This window comes from Carassius gibelio, chromosome A13 (assembly GCF_023724105.1).
Source record: "Carassius gibelio isolate Cgi1373 ecotype wild population from Czech Republic chromosome A13, carGib1.2-hapl.c, whole genome shotgun sequence".
In the NCBI taxonomy this organism is placed as follows: Eukaryota; Metazoa; Chordata; class Actinopteri; order Cypriniformes; family Cyprinidae; genus Carassius; species Carassius gibelio.
The window spans coordinates 11,148,632-11,165,930 of NC_068383.1; the positions used below are offsets into that span (position 1 = coordinate 11,148,632).

Below are 17,299 nucleotides of genomic sequence, written 5' to 3' on the forward strand. Positions count from 1 at the left end.
TGAATTAATCTACTAGAATATTCTTAGCCCCTTATGGCCGACCACGAATAGCAGTCAGTTGTCCAATATCCCCATCTACTGTTCAATCCGCACTCCGGCTTTTTTTTTTTTTGAGGACTTTTCAGATTTTTTGGTGTGTTAAAAGTGTTTTAATATTATACTTAGCATGTGAATTGAAACAAGAATTTTGAACCTGTTCAGATTTCTGTTTTGGAAGTGTATGGAAATGAGCGTAGGCTTAAATTTAATTGTATGGTGCTCATTTGCATATTCGAACACATTTAATATTTTTTAAATACAAAACGATTGGCTTAATGTACTGTGATCAATCAACTGACGAAGTATGGTTATTAGTTCATTTTACCCAATCAGCTGTGTTGTCTTGCCTACTAAAGGACCATAGTTCATAGTTTTCTGAGCTGTGCTCTTTCGTTTCACGTCCCATTCCTTACTACCCTATAGGTTTTATTCTGCGAATTGTTTTGAAGATTGACATATTTGTAATAGTTTCCTTATTGCTCACCCACTCATTTATAAAGAACAGCGTCCAACGGTTTAAAGACTTGTATTTTGAAGGGGAAAAAAAACACTTCCGGTGGGTGTTAAGAAAGCTTCGAGGGTTTGTCTGTTTTCATCATGCTGCTTGTATGACTGCGAGGGTTGCTCCGTTCGGGTGATCGCTGTTCGCGGTTCTCGCGCTCGCTGCTCCTCTCTCTGCTTAACGGCTGTGCCGTACACCCTCGTGCGACTTTACTGTGAAGTAACAGCAATCCTCTGGCGCACTTAGAGGACATGGCAGCCGCGACCGTGGCTGAGGCGGACCCAGCAGAGACCGATGGAGCTGCCGCCGCCGCCTTCACAGATCTTCGCGACACAGGCTGGAATGAGTCGCAGCTTCGACAGTATACTTTTCCAACACGACAGATACCGCGACTATCCCATACAGATCCGCGTGCCGAGGTCCTCATCAATAACGAGGTAACATTAACATGTTTGCAAATTTATTCTGCATCTTTTTCGAGTGCGACAGATGACTGTAGATTCGTTTGGATGGGTGCAAGGTGCACTAAAATGAAATGCTGATTTAACCAAACTCAAACAGCAGGCTATTAAACACATTTTTCTAATAGGACAAAACACAGATCGTGCTGGGATTATTGCTGAAACTTCTTAATGTGTTTGACAGAGATCCTTTAAGTAACTTAGGTCAGATCCCAATAAGCAGACAAATTTGATCAGTTATAAATAAGTTTAGGTTTGTAACATAGTTCGGTTTGTAACTGCCATTTTAAGTTATTTTAAATGTAGATTAGTAAATTAGTAAACGGTTCGGTATTTATAATTTCTACATAACGTGAAAAGTTCGCGTTAACTTACATTATCTCAGTTAGATATCGTAATTTAGTGCATTTCCTAAAACAGTTTGTTAACGTTTTAACTAGATGTTATAATATATATAGCATTTATTTATATTATTTAATGATAGATCAGACGTATACACATTTTATAGTGTTTTTACACGGCCTAAGGAGGGAGTGGTTTCCGAACCAAACAGAAAGGAAAAGTATTAAAACAAAGTAGAAAAATATCTTATCTTATAAATTTAAAGTATAATCAAAGTCTTAATCTGTACACAGAAACTACTGTGGTAGTGGGCTGTAATGAGATCAGTCGAAGCACGTTGTTCATGTTGTGTTGATTGCGGTCTCCTGTAAACATTGACAGTGAACAATTTTAGCTGTTTACGAGAGCAATCGTTAGAATTCTTTTAGAATTAATGATTTTTTTTAAGAATGTCATATATATATATATATATATATATATATATATATATATATATATATATATATATGAACACGAGATCAGGATCATTCCTGAATCATAGTTCAATACGAAGTTGTTTAATAATTTTTTATTTAATACCATGTATATATTAGTAATTTACATTTAAAAGTCTTTGTCGTTGCATGGTGGTTTGTTCCTGTAAGTTAGCGGTCGTCTGGTGTAGCTGCAGCGGAGCGCGAGAGCGTGGATTGTTCAATGCGCGTGCTGGAACAGTCTACGTTCTTCTGGTCACGTAGCACTTGCCACTTTTTTTATGCTGCTGTATCAGGATAATTCTGTCAAATAAACGGCGAGCATTGGAGGGGTCGCTGTGGCTGCACGACTCGGAGCGTATTTTTGCAGTTCGGTTTAATGTAGTATTTAAGATGTTGTATAAATATTTGCGTTTGAATGCAACCATGAGTGTGATAGTGTGTTTGGGTCTGCAGGAAACATGCAGCAAAGTTAAAGGTGATTGCGCTTACAGAATGATGAACAGAAACTAAGAATGACTCACCAAAAATAGCATTCATATATATTACATATCTGTTGTTTTTAAAACCATTATGTCTGACTGATTAATCTTCTAAGTAAATAAATTTTTCTTTTTCTTTTGTAGGAGCCTGTTGTATTAACAGACACCAATTTAGTATATCCAGCTCTAAAATGGGACATACCCTACTTGCAAGAGAACATTGGAAATGGGGACTTCTCTGTTTACATAGCAGAAAATCACAAATTCTTGTATTATGACGAGAAGAAAATGGCAAACTTTCAGGACTTTGTACCCAAATCTCGTCGAATAGAGATGAAATTTTCTGAGTTTGTTGACAAGATGCATCAAACAGAGAAACAAGGTGGAAAAGAAAGGTGAATTTTTTTATTTTTTAAAGTGAAGGCACATTGATTTGTAACTATGTTTGCCATAAAAACAAAGACGGTTGCTCTGTCTTTTTTCAAAAATTCTGATAGGTAGAATTGCATTTTGAAGTTAGATTAAATTTGTGACATTTTTAATATGTGAAATGAAATTGCTGTGTAATTTGTAGAGTGTACTTGCAACAAACTCTGAATGATACAGTCGGCCGAAAAATAGTGGTGGATTTCCTTGGATTCAATTGGAACTGGATTAACAAACAGCAAGCTAAACGAAACTGGGGACCGCTGACCTCAAATTTGCTGCTCATAGGCATGGAAGGTATACATACAGTTTCAGTGCAACTTATTCTCTATATCATTTATTGGCATGATTAGTTAAAATATAATGATTGGCTTTTCCTCTTGAAAACTGTCAAACATATCCCTTTTATTTTTTTTGGACTATCCCGGTTTTAATGCCAGTAGAAAGCTCTTTTATGAAGTTAATTCACTTATTCAGTAACATTGTAGAATTTAGAATTTTTATTGTTAATTAAAAAAAATCTTGTATAATATTACTTGTGATGTTTATTTATTTCCTTGGTTTTTGTGTTTGTTATTTGTATTTTTGAAATTAAGTTTTTGCCTTGGAAATGCTGACATGACATTAAATAAAATTATACATCTACTACTACTACTTGAAAATTGTCTACATTTAATTTGGTGCAGTAACCATCTAATTTTTTTGTTCCACCAGGCAATGTGACACCAGCACACTATGATGAGCAGCAGAATTTCTTTGCACAAATCAAAGGACATAAGAGATGCATCCTCTTTCCTCCAGACCAGTTTGACTGCCTCTATCCTTACCCAGTTCATCACCCATGTGACCGACAGAGTCAGGTATTGTATGTTTGATAAAACTCTAGACCCGCAGTTCTCAATTTTTGGTATGTGTGATTACCCCAGAAGTTTAGTCTGCTCTAATTTTTTTTTTTTTTTTTTTGCTGTATTATGTCTAGTAATCTATTGCATAGCCTACTTTGTACTTCAGCAATACAGCATGCAAACTAATGTTCAAGTTAACAATATTAACCAAAAAAGCTAAATATTATATTCATCAGTTTGTCACATGACTTTTTCCACTCCTCTACAATGAGTGGGCTGATTTGAGAGCAGTGAATGCAAAAACATTAAACAAACAGAGATGCCAGAAAATATGCTGATAATTGTGTTTGATTTATACTAGGTCCCAGAAAGCATTTTTTACAGATCTCAAGTTAGCAATAACACTTCACAAATATTAATCTGCAGTTCTTCTCTCTATGTTGCTGGGATACCCAAATGGCCTCTAGACCGAATGTTGTACAAATGTTGTTTTTGGTATGAAAGGTTTGAGAACCATTGGCTGAAAAACTTTTTTCATACTCTTTAAGACTAACAATAAGATTTTTTATTTTTATTTTGTTTACGTTCATAGGTCGATTTTGAAAATCCAGATTATGACAAGTTTCCTAATTTCACAAATGCTGTTGGATATGAGGCTGTCGTGGGACCAGGTGATGTCTTATACATCCCAATGTACTGGTAAGATTGCTTTCAAATACATGGAAAAGATTGGTCACAGTGATTACTTTAAGATGAAATGTGTAATTTTGCCAGTCTGGCTCAACCAAATGTGGAGTTTGATAAGGAATTATCTGTTTGACCAACTAAAGGCAAACAGGATGAGTGCTTGGGAAAAGCTGTTAGGAATATTCAGCAGGCCTCTGGCTCTCTTCCTCCATGGGCTGCTGACTTAGTTTCAAGCCTGTGAGAGTGACTCAGCCATGACGGCTTGGTCTTCCAACTCCTTGCTCCCCCTAGTCACTGGAGGGCAAAATGATGCCAACCAGCTGTGTAATTCTACAGTCCATCCTTTTTCCTCATGGCTGCCTGAGTGTGAACACCTTTCATCTTCTTTTAACCTAGTGTTACAGAAGGGCCTCCGTTTGAATTAGAGAGTGAACACCAGAATGTTGTACTGTTTTTCAAATGTTCTCAGACTTTCCTTGTGTGTGTATATCTGAACTCTACTCTGACACATGGACAAAGAGTGGTGCACGGGGCATCATGCTGCATATGTACTTAAAATCAGGCACACGTTTCAAAAGTGAAGCTTGTTGCCATGTAATGGTTCAAGTCTCTCAAAAACTTTCCTAGCAGGTTTTCATTAGCTGTGTAAGAGTGCAGTTTATATGTGTAAAGTGCACACTTTGTTAAGAGAACCATCACAGTTTGGCAGGTGTGGAAGGAATGTCCGGTGTGGGATTTGAATGGTTTTTCAGTTTGACTTTCCTGCAGGCATGCTGCTCTTATCTAAATAGTCTTAAACATAAATAGCAAAGGAATGTTATTGTATGTAAAAAAAAAAAAAAAAAAAAACTATTCATTTTAGAATAGTTTTAGAATATTTAGTTCTAAATGCATTTTTATATGATTAAGGAATGATAAAGCAATCCAAAAATGGGTGAACATATTTAAAAGTCAATTATTTAAATTCATAAAATATATTGTTGTCCCCTGCTGTTTAAAGGTTTGGCTCAGTAAGATTTAAAAAATGTTTTCGAGGGAGGTTTATGCTCTCTTAGGTTGCATTCATTTGATTATGAATTACAGTTAAGAACAGAAATTCTATGAAATAACTACTCAAAATAGTTTTTTTGTCTGTTTTTATTTTTATATCATTTAAAATGTAATTGAATCCTGTTATGGCAAAGCTGAATTTTCAGCACCTTTACACCAGAAATCCTGCAGAAATCATTCTAATATGCTGATTTGGTGCTCAAGAAACATTTTCTTTTCTTTTCTTTTTTTCAGGATTCTTTGATGAATAAAGAGTTCAAAATAACATAATTATTAGATATAGATTTATGCGTTTTTATAATTAAGCATTCTTGCTGAATATGTTTTTATTATATCTTAATGACCCCAAAAGTTTTGCATAATACTGTATTGGTTTATGAAATTATCTTAAATGATAAATGTAGGCATTTTTCATTTGATAAAGGTGGCATCACATTGAGTCCCTGTTGAATGGAGGAGTGACCCTCACAGTAAACTTCTGGTACAAGGTATGCTCTTGCAGCACCATCTCATCCACTGTCTTATTTGTAAACATGATATATTAGAGCTGCACGATTAATCGTTAAAAGATCGCGATCTCGATTCAGACACCCTCTCGATCTCATTTCTAAAAGACAACGATTCCCCGAGTCTGTTAAACCTTTGACAAAGTCTTACCGGATCATTCAGATCCGTGCGCGCACTGCCGCTGACACAGAGAGAGCTCTTACCATGTTTGGTTAAGAAACATCTTCACAAACAGTCTTTTCAACTACACAGTATTATATCTGTCTTACAGTCATTTATATTATCACAGAAATACTGGGATAAAGTTTATAGTTTAAATATAAACATTGATGTCTATATGGCAGCGATCAAAATATAACAAATCCCCTTTTGAAAGTACTGCGCTTTAAATAACGTTTGTGTTGATTGCATTGTTTCACCAATAGGTGGCGAAAAGTGTCTTAATTTATTTGTCAATGAATTAATTTTTCATTCAAGAGAATCGTTCAAAAACGCTGATTCATCCAGAAATGAAACAAGTGTAGTAGGTTTATGAGTGAGTCGTTGAATCAGTGATCTAAACAACTTTTTCATCATTCTAATATTAAAAAAAACTGGGGTTTTTAATATATTATATATACACTACCAGTCAAAAGTTTTTGAACCATAAGATGTGTAATGTTTTTTTTAAAGTCTCTTCTGCTCACCAAACTATATTTATCTGATCCAAAGTACAGCAAAAACAGTAAAGTTTTGAAATATTTTTACCATTTAAAATAACTGCTTTCACTTGAATGTATTTTAAAATGTAATTTATTTCTGTGGTGTGCAGCTGTATTTTCAGCATCATTACTCCAGTCTTCAGTGTCACATGATCTTCAGAAATCATTTTAATATGCTGTTTTGCCGTTCAAAAAAAAACATTATTATTATTATTATTATTATTATTATTATTATTATTATGTTGAAAACAGATGAGTAGATTTTTTTCAGGTTTCTTTGATAGAAAGTTCAGAAGAACAATAATTGTGTGTAATAGAAATATTTTGTTATAAATGTCTTTGTCACACTTGATCAATTTAAAGAATCCTTGCAAAATAAAATAATTAATTTATATACTTGTGATAATGATAATGTTAATAGTAATAATAATAATAAAGAATCGTAGGAGAATCGTGATCTCTATATGAGATCAAAAAATCGTGATTCTCAATTTATCCAGAATCGTGCAGCCCTATGATATATCTTAGCACCAATCAACCAATATTGTACAAAATATTTCCAGGGGGCACCCACTCCAAAGAGGATAGAGTACCCTTTGAAAGCTCATCAGAAGGTGGCCATAATGAGGAATATAGAGAAGATGTTGGGAGAGGCCTTGAGGGACCCGCATGAGGTACAGAGAAGTAGAACAGTCAATCAAAGCCTTTTCCGTTTTTAGGTCCTCAGATATGAATAATGCATTAAGGAATTCCCTGTGTATTTTGACCTTGACAATAACCCAATTACACGTATATTTGTGGCTAACCTGCTTTAAACCTGAATATAATTGTGCACGCCTACATTTGACTGTGACTAGAGCAAAAATGAATAACCTTTTTCTTCCACTACTTTAATTGTTAAATGTATGTTTGTTCAAAGACGGGGAATTCGCCTTTCTACAAATTAAATGAGCACGAATTCTTACACTTTTAAGGTCATGTCTGGCAGTTGTTGTTTTTTAATAATTAAATATAGTTTTATAAAAAAAGGCACAAAAAACATACTGCATGTCATTTTGCTTCTCATATTCTAATGAGGTATTCAAGATTATTTTTTTAAATCCCTGTTTTCAACAGGTTGGTCCGTTGCTGAACATGATGATCAAGGGCAGATATGATCATGGACTGAGTTAAAGGCCACTCTTTAGTGTGCTGCTAAGGTCTGTTTATATGTGTGTGTGGATATGAGTATATGCTTGTGTGTACATTCAGGCTGTTGAAAGAGGCTGTTGCCAGTGCATGGCAGTATTTTGGAAGTATAAAGACTCCTGCCTTTTGTCTGCTTTCATTTACTGGACCCATTATAGCTAGTTCTGTGTTGGTGTTAAGAGGAAAACCACTGGTGAGGAATCTTGAGTGGATCTCTCCTTAACAGGTCCTTAAATTCGTATGTGTGCAGCATTACATGCTAAAAAATAGACGAATGCATTAGCAGAGACTGTAAAGCACTTTTGCACCACCCAGTGCGCCTGTTGTCAGGTTTTGTCCCATGTTGGGACAAAGAAGGTGCCATATGTCACGATTTAACTCCTGTGGTTCAGAGTCCGTGCAGTGAAACTGGCAGAGTGCCTCGAGCATATCCACAGAGGAGGATGATTTACAACTTGAACCCTACCATCAGCTCATTGACGGTTTTAAACTGTTGATACATTTTATGATGTTTTTTTTTTTTTTTGTGAGTTTGCTTTTGAATTTGATCTCATGGCTTAACCTTGTTTCTGTTATGATAGAGGTAATGCAGAATACAACGGTCAGCCACAATATGTTTTTACAACAAAGGATTTCTTATCCTTTGGTAGCTGACTCGCTGAATTAAAATGTTGAATTTTTTTTTTTAGGTAAGTGTACTATAAGGCAATTGTTTTAGTTTCTGTTATATTTTTCAATGAAACTTTTTGTGGTACCATTTCTGTATGGATTGTAACTTAGAATGAACTACACCTGCCAAGTGTTAGCTGTCACCATGAATTGAAAGGAAATAAAAGATTTGGAATGGTTTGGTCTAGATTTAAGTCTTTGAAAATGCAGTTCAACTCTTTGGTTTTATCCTGTTAATTTCTTTTTTGTTGTTAAAATTTGTGCTTTTAAGATACAATTTACTAAGATACAATTTCCACTTTTGTTCAGAGAAGAAAGCAAACAACACAAATGGCCACTTTAATTCTTTAATGAATATACAGTGTTTCAAAGTTTTCTTCATTACATACACATATTGGTATTTCATGGATGTGTATTAGCTGACTTTATATTTTGCCAAAATGTCAAACAGTGTACCATCAATGATAGTAGTCATCTTATATAAATTGCCTGTCATTAAGAACACACAATATGAAATTAATTATAACTCTTGTTATAGGCATTCTTACAAAGATTACATAGGAATATAATATTTGAACAAGATTATTTGTTTAAGTGTTTGGCCTTTCACAGACATGTCTTTTAAAATAATTTACATGTGTTCTAATATTGTTTGACGTGCTTTAGAGTGTGATCCAAGTAGTGTAAAAATAGAAGAGAACCGAACCTGTTACTTCAGACTATCTGCATGATCTTTAGATTTCTGTAGTTCTCCGTACTGATTTCCGAGTGGCTTAAAGTGGTTTTGTCTGTTCAAGTTTTTAAATTAAAACATGTTGTCTTTTTTTCTCACCTTTGTGTCTTTTAGATGTGTATATTCCTCCACACTAAAATTAATTTATTCTTTAAACACAACCTCATTATTCTCTTTAGTATACTTTAAAGGTAGAAAAATCAGTTTCAAAACCGCTTTTAGTTTAAAATCATTTAAAGTAGACAAATGAGGAATGACAACATTCGTAAAACAATTATTTACTAGTTATTCTCAAAAACACCAGTCCTTGAAAAATAACGCTAATATTTATTTGAATCTAATCACTGCACTTCAGTTTCAGGGTCATGGTGGTGGTGGGTGGAGGTGACCGCTAATGTTGACAGCGGATACAGCGATTCAGTGGCAAAGACAACATGGAGTACATCAAGCACAAACAAATCTTAAATACTGGTGTAATGTGGATATGACAATACAATTGTTAATAGTGAACACAAAGCACATCCATTTCTAAATCTATGCATAGCAACTGCACAATAAATATAGAAGAAAAAAAAAAGTAACTAGAAAATATGCAGATGAAGCTTTGGTCTATCCAAAGCTTGTCCAGTGTATATGTGGAGCTGAATCCCGAATTAACAGGCAGACATTGTTAGTGAACTACATCTCAAATCAACTGTCACACAGACTCTGCTATTCTATAGTCTCTGTACGAACATTTATGGAGTCTTTTTATTTCTGTATATGAAAATAAACACATAATGCAAACACTGTTGTTCAACCGTTTCCTGCCACCGAAAATAATCATAACTGGTTGATTTTATAACAAAACAACCACTTTGCAGAACATGTCAATGACTTTCAGTAAAATTATGTATGTCATATGTAAACACCATGTTTTTAGGTATAGCTTAAGGTTTTAGTAAAAAGTAGTTAAAAAAAATAGAGTAAGATAAGGACTCACTGGGAGATTACACAAGATCAAGTCAATTCAAACATCTAAACTCCCAAGAACCAAAACCTCCAGCACCATCTATGTAAATGGACACACATTTGGACCAAGATACATTTAAATAAAAACTAAAACATCTGTTTCCAGTCACAGATAACCAGACACAAATATCAAAAACACGGAGGGCTGACTCTGAATGGTCCATCAGCAAAATGCCTTTTATCAATGAAAGCGATATTTGCGTGCTGGTTTGAGACTAACGTAAGTCTTCTTCATGTCATCCGGTTCTTCTTTCTTGACTAGATGGTAACGCTCTCCCTTTGTGGTGACCACCTGACTGCCGTGATAGCGCACCAGTTTCTTAGGAGCCTGCAGATGGCCATATAGGAAGTGAAAAGAATTAATATCTACATAATTCATCAATATTATATAATGTGATCACTGAAAACATACTTCTTTAGGAGTGACTGGTCGGTGCACTATCTTGTCTTCTTCACTATCAACCAGCATGTACCTGCGGGTCCAAACATTTGATTAAGCTTTTTTTCAGCTGGCAGTGATATCCAATATAAAAAGTGAGATCAAGGTAACAACTCACTTTTCTAAAATGCTTGCTTTAAGTTTCTGATCAACTTCAGCAGAAACCGTCTTCCCTTGGTTTGCCTAAAAAAAAATACAACTTTAAGGCATCAGTGTTATTTTAGTATTATCTATATACTATTATAGTATACGTTCATATTTATATTATACAATTTTTATTGTAATTTTTGTTAAAGTCAGAGTACTTTTGTGCTTGTTTAATTTTTTTTTACTTTTTTCCTTTTAGCTTCGATTTATTTTTGTTATTTGAATACTTAAACTTTTTCTTTTAACAAATATATGACTAAACATTTCATTTTCTTTAAAAAAATTTAAAACTAAGTTTTTCAAATATTTATGTTATTTTAGCCTCATTTCAATTAACAAAAAATATTTTTTAACAGTTTTATTTATCATCACTGAACTGATTTGCAACAAAATATCCCTATAATACCTTTCAAATATATAAAAAACATTAATCTTGAATAATAGTTAAGAGACAAAGGGCAAAAAAAAAAAAAAACATTTATAGATAATTTTATCTATAATTAAAGTTTTATGATGTACAAATTGAACTTACATCGAGAGACATTGAGCACTTAAGCTGGACATCTCCCTCAATAATGAGACGAACAGCTTCCTCCATGTCTCCTTTAGCAATCGACAATGCACTTCTGGCCTCAGTCACACTGCATTTAGGAAACATTTCAAGAAGATGTTGCTCCTGTTGGTCCCACGATGATTCAGTAACCTGAAAACATATTTCCAAACACTTATTCACTTGGCAACCAGCTGGCCAGCATCTGGTACATTGTGAATGTGCTTGAAAGGCCCATTACCTTAGCTGTGGCTCCCTCTGCCTGTACTGTGAAGTTGTGTGTCTTTTCTCTTGAACCTCCATGGATTAAAGAAGAGCTTTCTGAGAGGGGAAATTTACTTTCCTCTATTTTCATCTCTCCAGATTCTTTAACAGACAAGAATCACATTTCTTTCTTTCTTTTTTTTTTTTTTTCAAAACAAATGCATCTAATACAATATAATAAAAAATGCAATGTTATGAAAGGAAAATGACCTGTATCTCGGGCTGAGGCCAACTTTGATGCCAGATTAAACATCATCTCACAGACTTTGACACTATAAGAAAAAAACGTATAACAGTCAAAAATGCATGAAAATATGATACAATTTTAATACAAATTGAAAATAAAAAAATAAAACAAATTGTAAATCTCAGTAGGAGAAAACTGGAGAGACATCAGCCCACAGTTACCTGTCAATATCTGAGAAACCAGGAATGTAGGCCTCCAACATTTCAACAAACACCTCTACATCAAAGTTCTCCTCCACACTTTCTTGAAATCCCAAATCTTCTAGCACCCCAGTGATGTAGGACAAAATCACATCATCTAGCGTACTAATCAAAATAAAAATAAAAAAAGGTCAACGATATATTTTCATGATTGAGGAGAATTTTTTTTAAATATTAAAGGTATGAAGTGACACGCCTTCACCTCAGATCCGCGTGAGGAATATATGAAGAAATGAAGTCGTGCAGCGCGTGGTGGATTATTTTTTGAAGATCCATCCTTCATGTAACGTTAGTCGGATTATAAAGGTGAAGCGATAACAAAGAAGAAATTACAATTTATTAGACAACCAATACGAGAAGCTTTAATGCAGGTATGTTTCAGAAAACAAACACGATGCTAAATAACTGGCAGAATGCTGGAGATTGTGCTCAACATCAACTGACATCAAAGTGAAGGTTAAGAGTCTGTATCATTTGGTGCTCAAAAGTTAAACAAGTTACAAAAAGTTGAGACACGCATTTTTTATGCAAGGCCTAAATAGTCCAAAAACTGATTTTTGTTTTGCGTGCTTCGACGTGGATACGGGATTCAGTGCACCTCTTTAAATTAACGTTACCAAATAATTTTATTACATTTGTTGGAAAACGTTTGCAAAACGGCAACGCTTGCACGCAATCTCTACACATTATTACGGCGTTTAATCATACATTGGTACAATCAATCTTATAGTTAACATTTTATAAACACGGTGGACAAATGATAAACATTTGATTCATATCATTTGATTCCAATGTCATGGTTTGTTTATCTGTGCCCAGTTGGTAGCCGATGGCTAACTAGCATAGACCTATAACATGCAAAAAAGGCCTTTAGATGTTCATCTCACCTTTGGATCAAACCACACGGCTAAAAGAATGAAAGTATAACAAAACTCAGCTCGTAAAAATGTATAACTAGTGTTGGCAAGCTGGCAATAAATCGTAAAATGTTTAGCTAATTCACTAGCCCTGCGCGCGGTCGCCGAGGTTCAAAACATTTGACGTCACGTCCTCTTTAATGTAAACACACCCGCGTGTCACTGTTTAGATTGCATTTATAGAGTTACAAAGGCATTTTATTCTCTTTATTCACTGTTCTGCTGTATGATATAGTTTATTAAGCATTCAGTGTCATAGTACAGATTTACGCTTGGAGTTCAAATGTGACCCTACCTGTTTTGTGCTGCAATAATTGACTGATTTATTATGATTACTGTGATTCCAACATTTTTGTTGTGATATATTTTAATGGAACATTTATTTTGTCATCATCTCATTCACAAATAAAGGCCAAGGTAAGTCATTCGTAACCAACACGTTTTACTCAACAAGTAGAGACTGAACAATGTTTTGTATAAAGATACTGAGGAATTTTAGGTTTAAGTGTCAGATAAAAATGCAATTTGTGATAGTTTTATTTCTACAGTACATTTGTCACTACATTTGTCACAATAATAAATTAAAATCAGACTACATTAATAAAAATGTAAATAAAATATATGATGGCTATTTTATGTATAATAATAATAATAATAATAATAATAATAATAATAATAATAATATAATAATAATAAACCAAATATGTTATATAACTAATAATATAAAAAAAATATTTTATATAAACTAATACATTTAATAAACTTGCATTAGAAATATTTTTATTTACAGATACATACACACTTGTTTTTTTTTGCTAGCATAACTACTACTATAATAATAGTATTGTTATTGTCCTCATCATTATTGTCATTTACATTTTTTTGGTTGTACATGGGAAATAATTTTTCTCTGTTTTGAGCTCTTTTAGGTCAAAATGCTATGGGTCTCTCACTTGAGAATGAATAGCTATAATGTGAATTGAGAAATGTATGCAAATAATACAATGAATTAGCTACTTTACCTGTGAAACTCTTGTTTTCTGTCAAATATGATCAAGCAAAGAATGTCACTTATTGGTAGACCCGATACTGATTAAGAATATCAACAAATAAATACAAATAAATCCGTTATTGATCCGTCTCTAATACCAAGTACTGTCTGTGGAGTTTTACTGATCTTTTATAAGACCCTTCCGCACATACATCAGCATCTGTTAGTGGACGTACAGTATAAGGGGCAAATAGAGCTCCAGTGTTATTACACTAGTGTATGCTGTCACGCCTACTGATTACAAATTGGTTTCATAGATGTTTAGCGTTGCGTAATTAATGCTTTATCGAGTGTGTGTTTTATTCAGCTGCACTGTGTCATTATTAGTACAGGAAATACAGTACATGAGGCTGATAATGAGTCTAGGAGAAGACGTCTCATCTTGGTTGTACTCTATTTAACCCTCTCGGTTCAGTGACATGTAGAATTGTCTTACAAACTGAGTGCATGAATGAAACCCATCCCTATTCCTTATATGTACACAGGCAGTATATAATAAGAATTTAGCAATGTATATATTGATTTTGACTTAATTCCGGACTTGTTAATTAAGCTGATGACAAAAACAAAGCCTAATCATATGGATAGTAGATGCTAGCTTTTAATGTGCATCAGATAATATGCATTCTTAATTATAAATGCATATGACTTATTCATAGGAAAAAAAGGCTGTAGGGTAAGATCATGATGTAAGTTACATGGTTCTAGAGGTGAATTAAAGCAGTACATTTGTGTTTTTACTGCGTGAAGGGAAGTAAATAAAGAGGTTAATAATCACTTTAAATTAGAGAAACATTTCATGAAACAGTAAAAAGTACTATTGTGCTCTATTGTTACATAAGCTATAGAAAAATATCACGATGCTTTCATTTTAGTTTGTGGCATAAATTGTAATATAGATTTGGAGATATTGAAAATGTTTGGTGAGATTCACGGTGTGAACACTAGGTGGCTGCATTGAGTCATGATGCACTTTTGCATCGTTACCCTTGACTTTAACAGAAACACAGAAGCTGTTCATAGATCGGAAAATCAAAAAATAGTTTTCTCAGCAGTATCGCATTTAGTTTTTATGGGGTTTACAGCAAAATGTTTATTTTCTAGTTTCTGCATGTTTGTTTTGTATTGCATCTAGAAATAGACTTTAGCTGATTTTCCTACAGAAACATCTTTTAATAATTAATTTAATATAATATTGCTTATTTATTAAATGAATGGATATAATTTATTTAGCATTATATATATATATATATATATATATATATATATATATATATATATATATATATATATATATATATATATATATATATATCCTGTTAATATAAAAATGCTGTTTGAATTATGGATCTAGAAAATTATTTAATTTTGTAAAAGACAAAACATTAGATTGTACTAGTTTATTTTTTAAACATTTATACTGGTACTGGAGGGAGGCACTGTTATAGTTGGCCTAGTCTTGATTTGCATTCTTTCATTTTACTGGCACTAGAGAACTATTTTCCAGTTGAAGGCACGGTGTGTCCCATCTGCCAGTGTGCCAGAACCCTTGAGCTCAAGGTGGGCCACAGAGACCCTGTACTGAACCTGCAGGGACCACTGTGTCATGAAGCACATCCCATAACATAGCTTTAACATACTGTATGTAGCGCAATGCATTTACATATGTTCGAATGTTCTGGATGTTTGTAAAACACACCCGGTTGTTGCTCTGTGCGCTCAGAAACCAGATGAGAAATCAAGAACTCACAGCTGTATTGTGAAAATCTGTGTTATGCATTTAGTATCGAAATTTTAATTTAGGTTTCCCTCTAAAAATAGTTTCACTCTGTTTTAAAAAGATTAATATGGTAGTTAGTATTATATTATTATTATATCAGTATAAATATATTTTAGCTTGTCTTTCTAAAAATACACAGATCACTTTTAGTTTTTATATGTTTTATAATTGTATTATCTCATTTGTATGTTATAAATGAATATAAACATTTTGCATTTAAAATATTAAAGGGCAATTAAAAGGTTTTCACTCATTGTTAATGGTATGCTCAAGCATGTCGTTCAGCAATGGAAGGCCAGGATACACAATGTGCATATTTTGTTAAAAGAGAGAGATTTCCATTTGATCAGACACAATGGAGGAAGACTTGATCTCCGCTTTGCAATTTCCTCTCCTTCGTTAGAGGAGCCAAACAAAGTACGAATAAATTTACTGCCAAATTAATTACCTTTCCCCAACTTTAGACAATAATACCAGAAGCTGTCTATCGGAACACATCTCTAATTATTTTATTAATATTTGATTCACAGTTCAGGCACAGCGATTTCACATTTTTTATTAACTTTATTATACTTTGAAGTGAATGTGTATTATTATATATTAGACGATCTGAATTGAATTACCCAAGTGCCAAAATCAAATCAACAGATTTTTGTTTTCATCTCACAGATATGTTAAAAATGTAACAAATCTATTGTGCTTTTGAAGCTACCGAGTTTTATTAATGAGCTTTTTCAAGCTTTCACAATTTGCCTCCTAAACCACAAATGGTGAAATAAATGAATAGAATTTAATCACACAGTCATAGTGCATGAAACTGTTTTCCATCAACGCTTAAATGGGAGGGAAAAAATCTGATTCAGTTTTTTTTTAAGAATATGTATACACACACACACACACACACACACACACACACACACACACACACGTACAGTACAATACACATGCAGTTTATTGTTAAGTTTTAAAAGCAATTTTTCCATATATATATATATATATATATATATATATATATATATATATATATATATATATATATATATATATATGTACTATTTTATGTTATGTTTATGTTTTTATGTTTATTATTATCTTTTATAAATTAGTATTATTGTGCATTCAAACTTGTGTTTTGCCGGGGGATGATCTCTGACACTTATCTTTATGAAAGACTAGTAGCAGGAAACTCAATGTCAAACAGTAGCATGCATTCTGCAGGCATGACAAACATTATTTAGACCCGCTTCTGTGGCCAGGGTATCAGGCTTGGGGGTCTGGAGCTGTATCAAGCCATCAGAGCTGGCTTATCCGGACTCCTGCAAGGCAATGCTTGCCTTCCCGTCTGGCTCCTGCTTAGATCCTGTCTCAAGGAAATGGGCACCAGACTGGCCACTGCTCCCTAAGACCCGCTGTGAACAAGAGGTGTAATGTGGTTTTGTGCAGTGGATCTTGTCCTACTCTAATGTAGATGAGTTTAAATGCTTGAATAGACCACTTGACTCATTGGTAAATGAGCATGTCTGAATTTGTTGATTCTGAAATTATATTTATTAGTTAAGCCACTACCATAGCTTGTGCAAAGCAGCAT

The 17,299-nt window shown here is 33.7% G+C and overlaps 2 protein-coding genes across 3 annotated transcripts; one reads left to right on the forward strand and one right to left on the reverse strand.

The window, feature by feature from the left end:
• The first annotated feature begins 557 nt into the window (after positions 1–557).
• Positions 558–9,891, forward strand: LOC128026141 (hypoxia-inducible factor 1-alpha inhibitor). Of its 2 annotated transcripts, XM_052612901.1 has the most exons (9): positions 558–978; positions 2,444–2,694; positions 2,874–3,022; positions 3,440–3,585; positions 4,163–4,269; positions 5,732–5,795; positions 7,079–7,189; positions 7,632–7,714; positions 9,461–9,891. In XM_052612901.1, exons 1-8 carry the CDS (start codon positions 793–795, stop codon positions 7,686–7,688), a joined length of 1,071 nt encoding a protein of 356 aa, XP_052468861.1. In that variant the 5' UTR covers positions 558–792; the 3' UTR covers positions 7,689–7,714; positions 9,461–9,891. The 2 variants fall into 2 exon arrangements, with proteins under 2 accessions (XP_052468861.1, XP_052468860.1); XM_052612900.1 differs by lacking the exon at positions 9,461–9,891 and having other exon boundaries at positions 560–978; positions 7,632–8,550.
• On the reverse strand, positions 8,706–13,023 carry LOC128026142 (CUE domain-containing protein 2). Its single transcript, XM_052612902.1, has 9 exons — positions 12,851–13,023; positions 12,166–12,240; positions 11,925–12,068; positions 11,727–11,788; positions 11,494–11,618; positions 11,235–11,405; positions 10,674–10,738; positions 10,529–10,589; positions 8,706–10,444 (listed from the first exon to the last, which is right to left on the reverse strand). Exons 2-9 carry the CDS (start codon positions 12,237–12,239, stop codon positions 10,298–10,300), a joined length of 849 nt encoding a protein of 282 aa, XP_052468862.1. The 5' UTR covers position 12,240; positions 12,851–13,023; the 3' UTR covers positions 8,706–10,297.
• Between the last annotated feature and the right edge of the window lie 4,276 nt (positions 13,024–17,299).